General features: G+C 39.4%; 1 protein-coding gene across 3 annotated transcripts; it reads left to right on the forward strand.

The window, feature by feature from the left end:
* The first annotated feature begins 299 nt into the window (after window positions 1-299).
* On the forward strand, window positions 300-16,250 carry khdrbs1b (KH domain containing, RNA binding, signal transduction associated 1b). Of its 3 annotated transcripts, XR_010820977.1 has the most exons (11): window positions 301-627; window positions 4,686-4,810; window positions 6,214-6,330; window positions 6,672-6,818; window positions 8,146-8,288; window positions 8,686-8,893; window positions 9,006-9,073; window positions 10,028-10,086; window positions 10,654-10,838; window positions 13,050-13,119; window positions 14,153-16,250. XR_010820977.1 is itself a non-coding variant. In XM_066717348.1 (9 exons), the coding sequence occupies exons 1-9, from the start codon at window positions 534-536 to the stop codon at window positions 10,749-10,751; spliced, it is 1,056 nt and encodes a 351-aa protein (XP_066573445.1). In that variant the 5' UTR covers window positions 300-533; the 3' UTR covers window positions 10,752-11,940. The 3 variants fall into 3 exon arrangements, 2 of the variants coding, with proteins under 2 accessions (XP_066573445.1, XP_066573444.1); XM_066717348.1 differs by lacking the exons at window positions 13,050-13,119; window positions 14,153-16,250 and having other exon boundaries at window positions 300-627; window positions 8,149-8,288; window positions 10,654-11,940; XM_066717347.1 differs by lacking the exons at window positions 13,050-13,119; window positions 14,153-16,250 and having other exon boundaries at window positions 10,654-11,940.
* Window positions 16,251-17,911: the final 1,661 nt, after the last annotated feature.

The raw sequence follows: 17,911 nt of genomic DNA on the forward strand, positions 1-17,911 counted from the left end.
CATACACACAACCATATATATACTCACATATATGAGAAAGAGAAGTCATTAAAACGTATGTGGGATAGCTCAGGACCTAGGAAGTCATATATCGTCAGTTTTTTCCTCAGCATTATATTACTGTACATTTTGACAAGAATAAGAAGCCCATCAGAACAGAAAGATACTGGGTTCATTTAGCGTAACAAAGGACGGACTGCACCTTTAACATTTCATTAAAAAAGAGGGAGGGCGGGCCCAACCCTTTTGAACGCATTTGTGACCTCATATCCGGCGGCTCGGTTCTTGTTCCTCAGTCGGGAGGGTTTTGTTCTCAATCGGTTTCCATTTCTAGCAGCGAGGAAGGAGCGGGAGCCATTACGAGGTTACCAACCGAAACAGCCGGACCCTGTGCCATATTACAGCAGCGCGTACGCAGCCGGCCTCCATTCAGAGCCCGAAAACACGGCGCAACTGGACCAGAACCACCAGCGGCTACATTGTACACATCATTTCTTCCTCCCGAGACTGTACGAGCACCAATAAAGCACAAAATGGAGAACGAGAGCAAGTATCTGCCGGAGTTGCTGGCGGAGAAAGACAGCCTGGATTCGTCGTTCACGCACGCTATGAAACTAGTTTCTGCAGGTAAACTTTGACCGTGTGTGCGGGGCGCCCGGGCTGGAAATGCGGTCTTGTGTGCGGGAGTGCGGGCGGTTGTGCCGGTCGGGGGCGCCGGTGTGGCGGCGGAGGAGCCCGGGACACAAAGGGGCTTGTTCGCCGCACACGAGGCCGAGGCACGGCGGGTCGCACTCGCTTGCTCCTGTGTGACGACGGTCGTGGGGCTGTTTTCAGGGGTCGCTCGGTTAGTGTCTGTGCGTTGGGTAATTAACAGTGGGGTTTTTTAGTGAGTCTCCCCCGTATTGTGTCTAAAAGTTTTGCTAATCCGATTACATCGATCGGTTGGGGACCCCCGCCAGTGTCGGTTATATTAACGGACCCCGAGCGAGCGCGGTGGGTCCAACGGCCTCCTCGCTGGCAAACTTTGTTCCGATTCTGTTTTCTGCTTTTGAGTTGGTTCTCTTGTATTTATTTGTTCACGTCTTGGGTGTTGGAGAGGAGGTGGGTCTGTCCAATCGGTGTTTTTGTGTCTGGTCAGCCGGCTGGTCGTTAGGAAATGTGTGTTGATGTAAACGGGCTCGGATCCGGGGTGAAACCGGGAAACTTTTTAACCCACATACGGTCCGGTGCGAGTCGGATCGGCCGCCGAGGTCAGCCGTAAGGAATGGCGTCTGAAGATGTCCTGTGTAATCCGGGATTGTCGCTACCATTGAGCAGAAGTTATGCTACAGCCTCGGTGCACTTTTACTTCATCAGTTTGCTTTTTGATATGCTATGGCCAGGTGTGTTCACTATTGGCGTTATAGTGGGTTTAAGATCTTGCGTCGCCACTGTGGAGCAAACAGGCGGGACTTGTCTTTGTCCAGCTGTGGGGGGACGGTAGCTGTTCAGTGCATCTGTTGCTTAAATGTGTTTTTTTTTTCTAATATCAAGGTACCTATGAACCCACTGAACTCGTGAGACCGATGCAGTTGGGTGCGAAGTGCGACACAGGTTGCTTGAGCCCGGGCACGCAGGCGTCTGCAGGTCTCGTTGTGCGCAGATTTGCGCAGCGTCGCTCTGCTCTCTTTCTGCGTCCTCGCCGGCTTGTCCTCACGCCCCGGGTGCATTAGGACACATTTACTGGAGGGAATCGGATGTAATCCTATTTCGGTCTGGACAGTTTTCTTGCGTACATGCATTTTTATACTGAAGTTTCGAGACCACCGAAATACCGTCCCTTTAGATTGGACTGCGACCCCCGGGGTGTCGCACTGTAGTACCGTGTGGCAGTGCAGCCCTCAACACTTGAAAATGCCCCTGCCGTGACGTCACGTCATATAAACCCGTTTTACTCGCGTCGTTTCTCGGTTGAATTGTCCGATGAGCCCATTGTTCCCCATATTATCCTCTGCGTGGTAAGAGATGAGATCCCACTGGGTTTATATTGAATGTGCTTTTCATATTGCAATGTGACTATTTTTTTGATTGGATGTTATCCACCCCCCAACTTGGGAACGTGGCAAATAATACGTCGTCGGATGTAATTAAACTTGGCTTGTGTTGGGATTAGTTTGAAAGAGCAAACCGACCGCTAATTCATCATGCATGTACAATATTGTGCAGCTTCGCTCTGCATGCATGACTGTACGGGAGGCGAAGGGCTTCATACGTGTCGGTCAGCGCTCAGTTAATCTGTTCATGTTTCTGAGATGGAGGGTTAGGACCGTCTGACAGCAGCCTTTCACACAGTGCAGCGTTCAGTCCACTGGCCAGCATGTTAAACTTGTGCGTCTGTTCCCTATTAGATGAACACATTGTCAGCAATAAAAGTGTCAGACGTAGTTGTAAATGGTTACATTTCCAGTGTTTGCCAGAGAACCCTGACTGCTCCTGATTTTTTCTTAGTGATTTGAAAGTTTACCCCCCCCGCCTCCTCTACACTTAATCCTCTACTGCTCTGAGGTCTGAATTATTAATACGATTATGTAAATGCCCGGTGTTTACATTAGTGCTAATTAGGCCAGCGTAGTAATGTCTTTTAAACGTTACTGTCTTATTCCATTAATACCGTAGTCTGCGTCCGCTTGCACATTTTAGGTTTACACAATTTTCTTGGTATTTTAACATTGTGCTTATTGTTAAAACACTTTAAAAAAAATAATTAAAAATAAATGCTTGTCCTATAGTAGTTTAAAAAAAAAAGGATCAAATTCAGCATATCTTTATCTAAGGTTACTTATAGGACTTAAAAATAACAGCATGCAATGTTCTACACCACACTGCAAGAATAGCATTACAATAATAAGTCATCCACATGTGACAATGAATGAGATGATCTAGGCTGAATGGTACAGTTACACTACTGGTGTAATCTAAATGGATGCGTTTTAAGGAGGTTTTGAAAGGTGGCAGGGCTCTTTGCAGTTGTAATTCACACGCAGCTCGTTCCACCAGTGTGGGGAAACGGGGGAAGATTTCTCGTTTAGCTTTTTCCCCTAATCCTGTACAAGATGCAGGGTCTTGAATAGCAACGTGTAAAGCACCGAGAGCCGCTCTGCAGACTCACCGTAGTGCAGCAGCTGCCACTGTAGGGTCCTGTTGCTGGGGAACAATCTCTGAAATCCTACTGCCTTTCTGTAGCTGTGGCTGCTTGATGCCACTTTCTCCTAGATTCAGAACAAAAGATGCCCCTGCAGGGACTTTTTCAAATGTATTAATAAAGCTTTTATTACTTTATCAGGTTGTCTGAAGGATATTCATGTACTACATTTTATTTTGTACATAATGGAATTGAATTCTGATTTGCGTGTTCTAAGGAATGTTAGTATGGATGTTGGTGTTAATTGGTTTAAGACCAATCCTTTATTTATTTTTCTTTTGCAAAGCCCTGTTTACAATTTCACTAAAGGCAGTAAACCAGGTGAAATTCGACATGATTAATGTATACCAACACCACTTTTTTTTTTTAATTGTAGACCCTTGGTGGTATTGTCTTGTAGGAAAAAGCAGACTACCCAGTTAGATGAGCAAATCGGCATACTTTGTTATCCTGGATGACCACTTTTTGCCTGGAACTCTTCAGATATATGGCATGCATCAGTGCAGGCAAATCCTGGAAACTCGGATTATAATTGCTGAGCAGACTTGAGGTTGTGATCAAGATGTTCTCTAATAAGCATTTCATTTTATTTATTTTCCTCCCCCCCCCCCCCCCTCACTCAGCCTTTATGGTCGCACTATTATAATTGCATTATCCCTGGCGATGCTGCTGCCTTTTTTTTTTTTTTTTTTTTTTATAAGGCATGTGGCTCTGAGGATGCTGGGCAGGTCGTTTAGATGTGATGTTTGCCAATTTTAATTTTTATATTATTGGTTTAGTTTCATTGGTTTGTCTAATTAGTGTTTGTGTAGTTTCCCAAGATGTAAATTGTTGGAGTTGTGCTGGATATTTTTTTTTTACCTCTGTATTGATGTGGGTGTTTGTTTAAAAAAAAATAATAATAATAATAATTAAAAAAAAAAATATATATATATATAATGGCCTTCACAGAAGGTGTTTTGGTTCTCTTCAAAAATTGTGTAATACTAATATTATATTTTGAATGGAAGCATTGATTATTTTTCAGTCTATTTCAAGCTACTCTTTAAGCCTACAAAATACAGGGAGGCAAATGTGTAATGTGTTGTTCGAGATGATGGAAAAAAAACATTGGAATGCAAACACAAGTTTAATATTCTTAGCTGTTCACAATTTTGCATATTTGCACAATCTAGTAGAGAACCATCCAGTATCATTTTAAAATTGTACTTTTGAGAATTCCTGATAGCTTCTAGCCTGACACATCGCATTTTATTATTTTGATATCCATTCTGCACAGTTACTTACAAGTTACATGATCTAAGATTGTATCCGTTATTGACTACAGTTTGAATGACAGATCAGTGTTTTGAAGCACAAATTGATTGAAGTGGATATAGTTAAGATGAAATCTTGGATCGAGTGGCTGCTGTACCCATGGTGTGATGAGCTTTTATTCCTGATCAATCTGACAGACTAGAGCCTTAGATTACATTTTAAATGTCCAATCTTTCTACGTTTTTAGAAATTGAGAGAATTCAGAAAGGTGAACCAAAGAAAGAGGATGAAGACACTTATCTGGACCTGTTCTCACACAAGAATGTCAAACTGAAGGAAAGAGTCCTTATTCCAGTCAAGCAGTACCCAAAGGTGAGTCACTCTTGCATTTCCATTGTTTTATGGTTTCCCTCGAGTGTTTAAGTGGAATATTACAAATCCTATGTAGGTGTAAGTTTAGCAAGTTCTTTGGGAGAAGATGCTGAAAAGCTGATTACATTTCTTAAAAAATGAAATATTTACAACTAAACAAAGGTTTGACTTGGTAGCAAAGTTGAGACCCTCAGGTTTTTTTTAGTCCCCTTAGTAAGAGCTTAATTGAGCTTTCAGTTGAAACTCCCTGGGTATTCCTTGAAAGACAGTTTTGTACTTAGACCAGCTGTTTGCATTATATGTCTTCCTGGCTCGAACTGCCTTCCGACTGCCTATACATAGTCTGCAATAAAATATGGTTTAGGATCTTGGCTGTCTACTCAACCCCTTCATTAAGTAGATACTGCTTTGTTGCCTTTGCTTTGGATCTATATTTAAATCTTTAAGAACTGCCATGGTGAAATGCCCAGCATTGGACAGGTACAAATGGAAGAAAGATTAGGGTTAACATCGGATCTGTGGGTCCTTGCATCTTCCCTACTTCGATATTGCCTAGCTTGGAGTGCAGTTTAATCATGCAATCGATCGGCTCGGTGACAGTGAACGTCATCCTGAAATGTACAGCGCGGACCCTCGGAGTGCCGAGGGTGCTGGAATTTGCAGAAGTTCGAGACCCGTCTATATTAAATGTCAGTGGCTATAGCCCTTTATATTTCTTTTGCCTGCTTCTTGCAGTCATCGTGATTAACTGCTGGTTTCTGCCAGCTTGTAAAAATCAAAGTGCAGTAGATGTAGCTGCAGAGTGATGGATTCACTGTTGCACAATGAATACATTAAAAACAACCTACCTATTCTACCGTAGACTACTTTTTTGACTGAAAAATTAAGCATAATTTTAACAAGTTCCAACAGTTAATGAATCTGTTTAAACATCTGCTTGGATGGATTTAAAATTATATATGCGCTACATAATTTGATTTATTCAACTACCTGGAATTTAGTTTGTGCTGTTAATGCATAGCCTAGCTGAGAAGCTCGCTGCCTTGAGTAAACGTTTTTCAGTTTTTATTTGAGAAGATCATGGTAACTCAAACATTTATCCATCCACACTGATAGATAATAGGACTTGTGAATTTGACTTAACCTCTTAGTGTGCTACAGCTTAGTGGACATACAGACGTGCACATATCCATATAAGGTATAGAATGAAGATGTACAGTCTCTTTATGTATGCATTGAGATTAAGTAAAGTGTATAAGCTACTTACTCCCTACGTACTATATTAATCTAGCCTTTTTTTTTTATAACAGCAGTGCATGTTTTTAACACCATTGAGCGCTGCTTAAAATGGTCGGGTCCATTCCGTTATGTGGCACCAACAATACTCTTCCTTTTGTTCTCAGTTTAACTTTGTAGGTAAAATTCTGGGACCTCAAGGAAATACAATCAAACGCCTCCAGGAAGAAACGGGTGCAAAGATCTCGGTCTTGGGGAAAGGCTCTATGAGGGACAAAGTGAAGGTATGCATGTGGTTGTTGTACAGGGATTTAAGCGGGCATCTTTTATAGATGCAAGGCTCATGTAGACTTAAATCTTTTAATGTCTGCATTCACATATTAGGCCTTAGTGCGCCCATACTTGTAGTCTCCAAAAAGGTTCAGAATTAATGCATTTAAAACTGTTAATATTTTACATGTATGAGAACTATGCTTTGCTATGGCAAGGAAGCAACTCATGGTATTCAGTGTTAAAGAATTTTTAACCGGCAATTGGTTTTGTTTCAAACTCCGATCTTGATTTGAATGCTTTTTTCCCCCCCTAGATCTAAAATGCATACAATAAATCTGATTTTGTGTTGTAGGAGGAGGAGTTGCGAAAGGGTGGTGAACCAAAATACGCTCACCTGTCAATGGAGCTGCATGTCTTTATTGAAGTATTCGCCCCAGTACCTGAAGCTTATTTAAGGATGGCACATGCAATGGAAGAAGTGAAAAAGTTTTTGATTCCTGTGAGTATTAAATGTCTGAACGTGTTTCATGGTTGGTCTGCTGTGAAAACATTTTTAATATACCTTGCAATACTCTGCATGCCTCTAACCATTTAGATTGAGAACTTCCTAAACAATCCTGTTTTGAATGAAAGTAGACCATTTCTGTACACCCACACCATGTTAATGAATTTTCAGTCTTGCAGTCTGGTGGTGGTGGTGTTAAAACTTAATGAGGCTGGGATTTTAGTTTTACAGTGAAAGGGGTTGCATATCAAATTGTTTGATTTAAGTCAAGAACAGCTGTACAGCTAAGGAGATAACTTCATTATCCCTCAAGCTTGTATTGGGATCTCTGCAGCACTACTAAATACTGTCTGGTTCATTGGAAGGCTTTATAATTTGGCATCTTGTGAGCTGCTATAAAGTTAATTGTTTCAAGTTCTCATGCAGGTTTTTCTAGAGGGAAAGTGAAAGCCAGCCTTTGACAACTACAAGTCATCTGCAGAGCTGTGCATATTTAGTTGCATACCTAGATTTTTGTTATACAGTTCATGCTAAGGATGGTGTCACTTGCATGTTCTCTCACTGAATACAAAGCATTTCTTTACATATGTTGGCAATTGTTGAACATGACTGTGATACCAAAAGGAACACTCCAAGTCTCTTAAATATACCAGGGTATTTTGAAGTCACTTGCCTTTTTTCTTATCCCCCTCCCTTCCCAATATGAAGTACATCCTTCATCTTTTTAAGTGTTCACTTTGCTTAAGAAAACACAGCGTTTTATGTCTGAAGCACATCGTAAAGTGCACTGCATAGAGATCAATTTTCCACAGCTGCTAGAATATTCCATTACATTTTTTGAGCTCCAACCGCTGGGGAATATTAAAAGATGCATAAGGCAGCGAGAGCGAGTGGTACAGCCAAAGATCCAAGAGTAACGGGTTTCCGAGCAGGCTGAGCGATCGAGACGCTTTATTGAAATTGCTAGTTTAACGGTTTTTGGAGGCTGATGCTGATCTAGGAAATGTGACCAGAAGATAATTGCTAATTTGCTAAAATGTCAAGAATGCATAATGCATATTTGATATGACAAAGGTGGTTAATGTACACTTTAGCAAATGTCTAATTTACAGCTTATGTTGAAGATCTTCCACGACAGAGCCTTGATGTGATTTAGTGTAAGTTGGGCACAATACCATAGAGCGGATGGTATTGAAAGGCCTTGGGGGTTTTTTACGGGTGCTCTCAGAATTGCCCTTGTCCGGGCCTTACGATGGCCCCCCCGGGCCCTGATCACTAGTCAATCATTTAAAGTTCTCTTCTGGCGCTTTCTGTTTCCAAGCAGGACATGATGGATGACATTTGTCAGGAGCAGTTTATGGAGATGAGTTACCTCAACGGGGGACAGGAACCGGGTGCCCGAGGCAGAGGAGGACCGCCTGTCCGAGGCCGTGGAGCCCCCCCACCTCCCTCACCTGGTGCCAGGTAAGTTTGATTTTTATATTCATATTAATATTCATTTTATTGCAACATTTGTTTTCTGCCCCTTAAGCTGAGGGTTTAATTTGTTGCCTTAGTGTAGACTTTGCTAGAAGTTGAACTGAGTTGCAAACGTACTTTAGTCTCCCCCCCCGCCCTTCCCCAATCCACAAAGCCAGAGAGCATTATCATTGTTGTGGGCTCTTGAGTTTGTGAATAGGTTTATGGATAGCCATTAAAAATGTAATTAAACTAACGTGGCAGGTGTGTAGCCACTTCAGAACTGTAAGTGCGGTGCATAATAGTCCCTCTCTGGTTTGATTTGCCTAATGGGAATTCAGAGCTGCTCATCCAGACCAGTGCCCTTCCCCTCCTCCTGATATTAAAACTGTCTCCCTTTCAGGGGGCGAGGGATTCCACAGCGAGGTGGCACTCCTCGAGGGGGTCCAGCAAGGGGTGGTGCTGTGAGGGGAGCTCCCTCTGGCCGAGGGGGTCCCCCAGCTCAGCCCGTGCGGGGTGGCGCCCCAGCGTCTCGTGCCAGACCACCAGCCCCAGGAGTGCAGAGAATGCCCTTACCACACCCTCCTGCACCAGAGCCCTATGAGGAATATGTAAGTAAATTGCATCAATTTTTTTAAACTTCCGTTTGAACAATTCCTAGTGTTTAAAGCCAGGAACAGATTGTGATTTCTAACTGACTGATGCATTTTCTCCCTGTTCTAGTCCTATGAAGACAGCTATGCTGAACCCACTTATGAAGCGTATGAAAGTTACTACAGTCAACCCCAGGCGTAAGTGAAAATTGCTGTACTAATGAAGGGTTTGGAGTGATCATAACTCTGCACTAATTGTAAGGGAGATTGTCTTCTGGCAAGCATCATGATTCATAAAAAAAAAAAAAAGTGTACTTCCTCAAAGGAGTTTAGAAGCATGCCTTTTTTTGTTGTTGGTTGTTCCTGGTTTCATAACCAGAACTTTTCTGTACCACAGAAGGTTGAAATCTCCCTATTTGAGACATCTTCTCACTGGCACTGTATTGCTACAGGGTGTGTGGTGTTCCCCTCTCATGAAGACTACAATTAAGTTATATATTTTCTGTCTTGAACACTGCTTTTATTTTAGGGATCTGGCAGTCACTTCACTGATTTAATTATTCCTCTGTGATTTAAGAATGGGAAGAAATTACGGGTGTTGCCTAAACCTCTGTAAATACATGAAACTATATACATATATTTTGAACTTTTTTTTACTACATGAATAGGTTGTGTAAACCAAAATGGGATGAGTTTCTACCTAATTGATGGCTTACCATGCAAGTGATTTTAGTAGGGCTTGCAATTCTACATACTGCTTTTGAAGCAGTTTGGTTTAAAACCTTTTGTTTTGAAGTTCTTATTTCCTGCCAGATGTTCTTGCACAGCACTGCTCTGTTCAACCTGTCAAATTGTGGAGAACTTGTAATTTCTGCAAACTGCTAGATCAGTTGAGCTTTATTGTATTTAAGCTTGACATTTTGATTTGAATGAAAATGATGCACCAGCGGCTTTCCAATTTCCAGTTTTGTGCCTGTAAATATTTTGTAATGGTGGCAAACTATTTTGCTGTATATATGTTGGTGGGAACAAGTCATTATGGGGGCTGTAACTTATAAAGATATATGACATTGTGTGGGTCTGTGTATTCAAAGGTGGCAGATGTGTGTAATTAGAACTGCTGAATTATTCCTGTCTGATTTTCTTTTGCAGAGACACAGAGTACTATGACTATGGCCATGGGGAGGCCCAGGATGCTTATGAGCCTTATGGTAAGGCAGCAGTGTTTTATTTTCCCCCCTCCCTTTAAACATGATTTTCTGCTTCATTTGAAAATGCCTGCAGGGGATGTGAAAAGTAGGCTCAGCAGGTGTTTTATCCTCTGCTCAGTAATCAACCTCTTCTGGCCCATGGTGGTTCGTATTCACCCAACCCAAGGGGGTAATTAGACAGTTTTTTTTTTAGCTCCAGGTCTGAGGTGGAGGCTCTGAAAGTGCATGGTGTAAGAGCACACTGATTTTTATGAATACCTCCGTTGGACTTCCATGCATTGTATACTTCTGGCCTGTGTCAGTTTTCTGCTACTATTTTGCTTAAACGTTTGTGGAGCAACAGGCTGTTATTTAGAATACTTCTGATGCATTAATTAACCAGTTTTATAATTAATTTATAGTCTATTTTAGTGTCCAATTATTTTCTTTCAAAGAGCATAATACTTCATGGTGAGTAAATTGTCCAAATCTTGTTCCTTGCGATCTTGGAGTTTGAAACCGCTCCTCTAACCCAGCAGGTTAAATCTATTCATTAATTTATTTTTCTTCTCACCACTCTCATTATAGCCCAGGATGACTGGAATGGGACAAGAGCAAGTCTGAAGCCACCCCCAACAAGGCCTGTTAAAGGAGCATACAGAGAACACCCTTATGGGAGATACTGAAAGGGAAAAGCTCAAGTTTGAATAAGCACATTGCTCACTGACATCGTCTGTCTCCTGTGGCCTGTCGCTTTAAACAACCAGACAAAAGTAATTGTCCATTCGTTTTCTACTCTGTGGACTTTATTTGAAAACCAGCTTCTGTACGCATTGAAACGTATTAAACAATCTTAGCCAACTTAGGCAACACAGTTAACTTGGTTTACAAGCTTTTTTTTTTTTTTTTTTTTCCTCCTCTTCTCCCCTTGCTTATTCGCATTGTTGACACTTTGTTCAATTTTTTATTTTTTTATGGATAAAATTCATATCCAATTTCAAAATGTTGAAAAAAAGACTGTACAGTTTAACACCTTGTTGTTTTTGAAGGTCACCATTTTAATTTGTGTTCTTTGCTTTTAAAAATGATTCCGTGCTTCAGTGGCAGTTGCAGATTCCCATTTAGGCTACATTTCAAAATTCTGTTTTAATTAAATATTTACAAAACATAAAACCCTTAAACTAATATTCTTATGTACCTATTTAAAAGTGTAATATAGCTAACATTAACCGGGGGAAAAAAAAAAAGAAAGGAAAAAACCTACTAGAAACTTTTTTTTTCCAGGAAGTCCTGTTCTAAAGTTAACTTAATTTTTAAATAGTCTTTAAAAGCTGTTAATTTAAGTTTAGGTTTCATAATATTTTGAATTTTACTTTAAAGAGTTTTGAAATATAGCCCCTCTAGACACTGTTGAGATGGACTATCCTTAACGATCCTTCATTTGAAAAGCCGACTATTTGTATTGGATTAAAACCATAATATAATTGGACGTGAGGGTGTATGCTATCAACTCCCAGTGTTAATCTGTCCGCGAAGTAGATGCTTTTCATTTACTATTATCCTAGGATTGAAATTCGAAAGATCCAATTAAAATGTATACACTTATTGCAAACTAAGGTGTCTGCTAAGGATTGTCAAATCTCCACAGGGTCTAATAATCCTTTTAAAAAAGGGATACTGCAGCTAAACCCGAAACTGTATATACTTTAAACATCAAATAACTGTATATTGCCATTAAATCTGTACCTTCTCCATAAAATGCATAATGCTCATTGTGTAAGCTTGCCTAAATAGGTAACTAAATATCTGTCCAAAAAAAAAAATGTTTTGCAGCAGTTTGTCAATAAAGCCTAGTCTTTTTTTTATCAAACTAAACTTGTTACTTTTTTCTGTTTTATCATAAAATAATGCAATACCTTTTTTAAATAACTTTAAATAACCTTCAAAGTTAAAGGTTCTTCAAGATCTTCAAACCAGATTTTAAATTTAAATGAATGCATGTAGTTTGAAGACTTATACATATATTAAAAAAAAAAAAAAAAAAATGGAAAAGGTGTCTGATTCTGAACGCAAAAGAACACAACTTATTCTTTATCTCTCCTCTTTTTTTATATTAAAAAAGGATCTAGAGGTAAGACCTTCTATGTCCCCTATAAAATAAACTTGATAGCTGCCTTTTAACCGAGGTAATGTGGTCAGACAGAGCCAACGAGAATGCACTAATGCCTGGGTTTGTATTTAAAATCCAACTTTAAATGAAACTGTGATCTACACTCAATGAGAAATGTATTTGTAGCTTCTGAAATAACTGAACTTCCACAACCATTCAAGTTAAGCTTGCAGGGCACATATGTCATGCTTGATGCAAAGACACGTGGCTGGTTTTATTAAAGAAAATTATCGCAGGAGTGAGAAAGGATGAGTAAACCTAAAGCGCATCACAAAAGGTAACACTAACCCTAAATCTGTAATTTAATAGTTTTATTTTATATAAACTGCTAGTAACTGCGTATAAGTTGTTTTAAAAGATATTCAATTTTATATATATATATTAAAAAAATCAAAAGCGAAAAACGCAGAACTTAAAAATTATGCAGTAATAAAAATTGTTTCAAAAAATAAATTAACTGTATTCTAACATTTAATATGCCCCAGTATAGACTGTAATGCAACTCTTGCTATAAAAAAAAAAAAAAAATAGTTTTAAATACAAAATATAGATTAAGATTTATTTAGACCAGTTAAGCTGCTGCTACTTTTTTATTTTGCATAATTTTAGCATAAATATTAAATGTTGCCTAATGTAATTTTTCAAATGTAATTTCTAAAAAAAAAAAAAAAAAATTAAAGCTGGAGTTGCATGACTTTTGCTGTGTAATGTAAGCCTTGCATGACAGTGGTGTATTTTCTCCTTTTGATTTATGTAATTCTGCAATGTGAGTGCTTGAGGATATTAAATGGTTTATTTTTATTTTATTTTACAGGTAATAAAACAATACAAATAATCGCACAAAACTAGAAGACCATAAAGAATCTGACTGAGTCTTCACTCAGGTAGGTGGCTGACTAATAAAGATCTTGACATTCGTGTAAACGGCATCTCGAGTTCATAGTATAGCATGAGTCTGAAGTACCCTGTGCTGAAGTCTGCACCCAGAGTGAAAAGGGGCATGATGGCTTAAAACAGATGTATGTGCAGGAGGAGGGGACAGTTACAGGATGGGCAAAAGAACGGTTTCAAAAGGGGGAGAAAATGTAGAGGATCCCTGTACAGTAGTAATATGCCAGGAAAGGCACATAGTAGGAACCTGACTTTCTTAATGGCATTGGGGAATTAATGGATGGCAATGAAGAAGTCTTGTAAGAGTCAGCTTTGCGGTGTGATCTTAAGGCAATGTGACAAATAGATTGCAGACCAGCAGAGGGTTTGGGGAGGGGAGTAGGGTGAGAGGGAAAAAAAAAAAAAAAAAAAAAAAAATTGCATTGACATTTCCAAAAAGATGGGGAATTAATCTAGAGATTTAACCACAGGCAGTTACTAATGAAAGTCTGCCGAGTTTTCAAAGGGCCTGCGCTCGATTCATCTCTTGCTGATGGACATGTGGTAATTTAATGCTTTTTATTAATCATGTTAACAAGAGCGGCTACTCTTGCGCTCTCATCCTTTAAATGTAATCAACGTTTGCAGCAATATGCCGGGGCGTCGCTAACTCACAAAACGGGTTTCTCGGAGTTGTGAACAGAGTCTGAATGTCAAAATTAAGTCAAGGACCTGGGCTGGGATTTACTCTATCTTGGCCCTGTAAGGTGATGCCCATTAGTCTGTGCTGCTTTGCTTAACCCAGAGGAGTCAGACTATATTAGGAGCAGCTTGATGTAACGATGGTTATTTTGCTGTTGTGATTGGTTTTTATTTTTATGCTAGCTCAGCACTTAGTGACATGGTAGTAACAATTTGTCGTTTTCAGGCAGTTGGTAGGAGTATTGTGCTTTATAGGGTAAATCGGGCGTACCTAGTAATTGTTTTTTCCCCCTCCCCTGTTTAAATGTTGAATGTCTTACATTTGGTCCAACAATGTTCCCCCAGGGATACTGAACAGAAACCCCAAAATGAAGAGGAGCCCCTTTAGTTCCAGGCAGCTAGCAGTGTGGTGGATGGAAGCCGGATAACGTATGAAAGCCTGACCTTGATATGGGAAACGCATAATCATGGTGCACTTGGAGATGTTTTGTGAACCCCCCAAAAAATTGAAATTAAAACTGCAAACTAAATTTTTTTTTTTTTAGGAAGTTAATGCTGTACAACAGGCAGAGGGGTTACTTTATACAGGGCTTTAACAGTGTATTAGCATTAACTCAAGACAGACATGTTTACTTGGGGTGGAAGACTTGGCTGTTCAGGAGTTCTGAAATGGCTACATGGACCAGTGATCGCCATTCGCTGCCCAAGGACTCAACTGCATTCATGCTCATCTTTAAAGCAAACCCCAGTGATGTCCTTACATCCTTCTGCTCTAGCCAACCAGTTAGCATCCCAGCACTGGCAGAGAAAGTTTTCAACAGAAATCGAGGGTGCCTTCAAAATACCTGCTGGCCCTGTGCCTGACAGTAACTAGTGCTATAATCCCCTTGCCTCCATGAATTCAGGATCCATTTACTCTTGTATACTTTTCCAGCACTATAGTATTTAATGGTCTTTCTCAGGATGAAGTCTATTTCGCTTACCAAGCACTTTTAGTTTTTTACTGTGGAGAGAATGGGTAAGATTCATTTCACTGCCAGCTGAATCCAGTTTTGTTTCTCTGCTGCGCAGGTCTTGTTTAAAGAAGGAGAAAAAAAAAAAAAAAAAAAATATTCCACAGCATTTTGTGCTCCAAAACAAACAAATGGCTCATTTTCAGATGTTTGTCACACCTTTGGGTCAATTAATTTTTAGGTTGTTAAGGAACAACCGTATTTCGGCAGTCTGCTGCAAACTTCTGTTGTATAATCTTTTGAGGCATGTAATTTAAGTTAACTCTGCATAAAATAATATGCATAATCAAATTTAGAAGGTACACTTTGGCTTAAGAGGGACAGAAATGCAGTAGTTTCCTCTAAGTGGCTGACTGGTTTTCTAAAAATGTAGGTTGGAGAATTCATGCCATTTCTATCAATTAATGCGAATGACAAAACTAATTTGTACCTCAAGGTAGTGCTGATTGCAATGCCTAAACGGTACGCTGCTGCATTTCTTTAAGTAGGAATTGTTTGTTAGAGATTTAATAAGTATTAGCTTCCACTGAAGCCACATTAAACAATTGGAAACGGGGCGGCAGTGTGTAAATGAAAAATCCCAAAAGCAGGAAATGGAAAATTCCATTAAATTGCAGGAAGTTTACTGCAATATGATTAATGTAATGCAGAATTGCTGTGTGAGGGATGATGTTTTAATAGTGAGCCAAATTTGTCATTGGTTTAATACAAAAACAATTTGGTTGCAGTTGCTGAAGCACTGCACATTAATGCAATTACACATGGTGGATGTGTAGACTACAGAGTAAATAAATAGAGCTATATCGAACAACCAGTTGCTAAATCGGTCTTGACTTCAAAACCATGCAAGATTTATATTGGCTTTTGATCCCACTACAATCAACTTTAAGCACGGCTATTATATATATTTATATATATTAAAAACACTACCCTGAGGATAACTCCATCCAGACTTGCTCTAGACCGGAACAGATCCTCCTCCCTGTACAGTCAAGACAAAGGCTTCCATAGGGCTTGGTATGTAGTATAGGGGTTGGGTAGGTACAATTTGCTTTCAGTGTGGAATTCTGTGCGTCCTCTGGAGTCTGTCTCCTGAGAATTCAGTTCATGTCACTAGTTACTGTCAGGTACTCCCCCAGATCTGTTAGAGAGCTGCCCAGACTGCAGGAGTGTTTGAGAGACGTTCTGTCGTTTGGATACGAGTCCGGCTTGCCAGGAGATGATTGTGTTGCTATGACAAAGATTTTGCTTTGCACAAAATGTCAGATTGAAGTGAAGTTACAAAAATGTAATTTAGAACTATGCATATCCTTTCTGGAATACTTAAGTTTTATCCATTAAATCCTGTGCTTTTCATATTTTAAATGTCTAATATTTTTATACATTATAATAAAAACAATTCTTTAATAAAGATATCCTGAATACGTTCATTCCTTGTTGTTTTTGTATAGTTGTCCTGAATACTGTTTTCCCCCAGCTATGTTTAAAATCCTACTTTATAAATGTTCCTAATTTTATTGTAGTTCGGTCTAGTCCCTGCACAGTGATTATTTGTCTTTCCTGGTGTACAGGTAAACTGAAAATGAACAGACGTCTGTGTGAAGGCTTGTGATCTTGAAAGTCTCTGTAGTAAAGATCCAATAATGCAGTCTGTCAACTGGTCTTCATTGAAATGAGGGCCATGTTGATGGAAGCGATCAGATTTTGTCATGAACTGCCTCTTATTAAAAATATTGTTTAAGAACTGGGATTTTTAAAAGGCACTTCACTTTAAGATTTTAAAAGACTAAAAAGTAAGAGATTGTAAGGGTAAGAGAGAGATCCATTTGTACCATTTTAATTTTAAAGGATCTGAACACTTACGGGGTATTGAAATGCAAATCTATATAATATTTCGGTTTTGTTACATTATGTAGGGTCAGCAGTTTGGGCAATAATTTGTTGCTTTCCAAAAGGTGTCAGAATGAAGCCAGGAATTCTGCTCCACACACTTTAAACCACATTGGCTTAAAATGTATATTTCTTAGGAGAATATAAGTATACTGTTAAGATATTGCTTATAACCAAAGAGAACGCATGTATTCACTATATTAAAAAAGCTTCAGACGTTTGTCTCAAAGGTTAAACTAAAATGTTAATTAAGCTTATTAAAAAACTGCCTAACGCTGAAATCAATTTATCAAAAGCTGACATTCTGGAATTTTAGTTTCAGCTAATGGCAACTAGGCAACTGGGGCTCTATTCATAACCCATTTATTAACTCTCCCCCTCCCCCCTTCTCCTTCATAGAAAGTGCAGCTTTAAACATGACTGAATGTTAATTTAACTGGCCCAGTAGGTGCTTTACACAGTTTAGTAATGTTGGAAGTTTTTCTCTTACAGGACAAACACTGCATTGAGTAGCTACTTGTGCTGTCAGTTCATAAGATCCTTATGTAGAAGTGTATACCTGATTTCAGATTATCTATTTGTAATTCTACAAATCTCTCCCCAAAGTGTTTTACCTAGAATCCAATTGAATCCATATCAAATAAAACCTCAGGAGGTAAGATTTTAAGTCCTCTGCAAATGCACGCTGTGGGAGCATTGAGAGCGATCCGCGGCTGTCTGTGGATGACTACAGGCGAGGGGGCCGAAGTTTGATTCTCTTTCAAAGTAAGGAAAGAGCATCACCTGATGCTTTTTTACTTAAAAGAAGTGCACTTTCTCAGGTGCTAATTGTAAGTGAATCTGTGTGCTTCCTTTAGCTTTATACTGGCCCATGGTATTTTTTCTTTTTTTCTTTTCTGAGACATTGATATTCTGTGCATATGTGCAGTTTTGTTCTCAAATGTCCGTTTCAGTTGTAGACAAAAATCAATATCGACTCGATGCCTCTAGCATGAATTGGTAATATGTGGTGTTTGTGTGTGTGTATTTTACATATATATATACAACAAATAGGCTCAGGTTAACTAGGTAAACCCAAATATTTTCCAATATTATCTTCTTGGCAAACCCTTATTTTCAATGCAGGTTTCATTTTGATTTGTCAGGAAACAATCTGAATCCCTGTGCAGAGAGCAGGTTTTTGTTTTTAAATTAGTTTGAA

The sequence above is a fragment of the Amia ocellicauda genome, chromosome 11, assembly GCF_036373705.1.
Source record: "Amia ocellicauda isolate fAmiCal2 chromosome 11, fAmiCal2.hap1, whole genome shotgun sequence".
Taxonomy (NCBI): domain Eukaryota; kingdom Metazoa; phylum Chordata; class Actinopteri; order Amiiformes; family Amiidae; genus Amia; species Amia ocellicauda.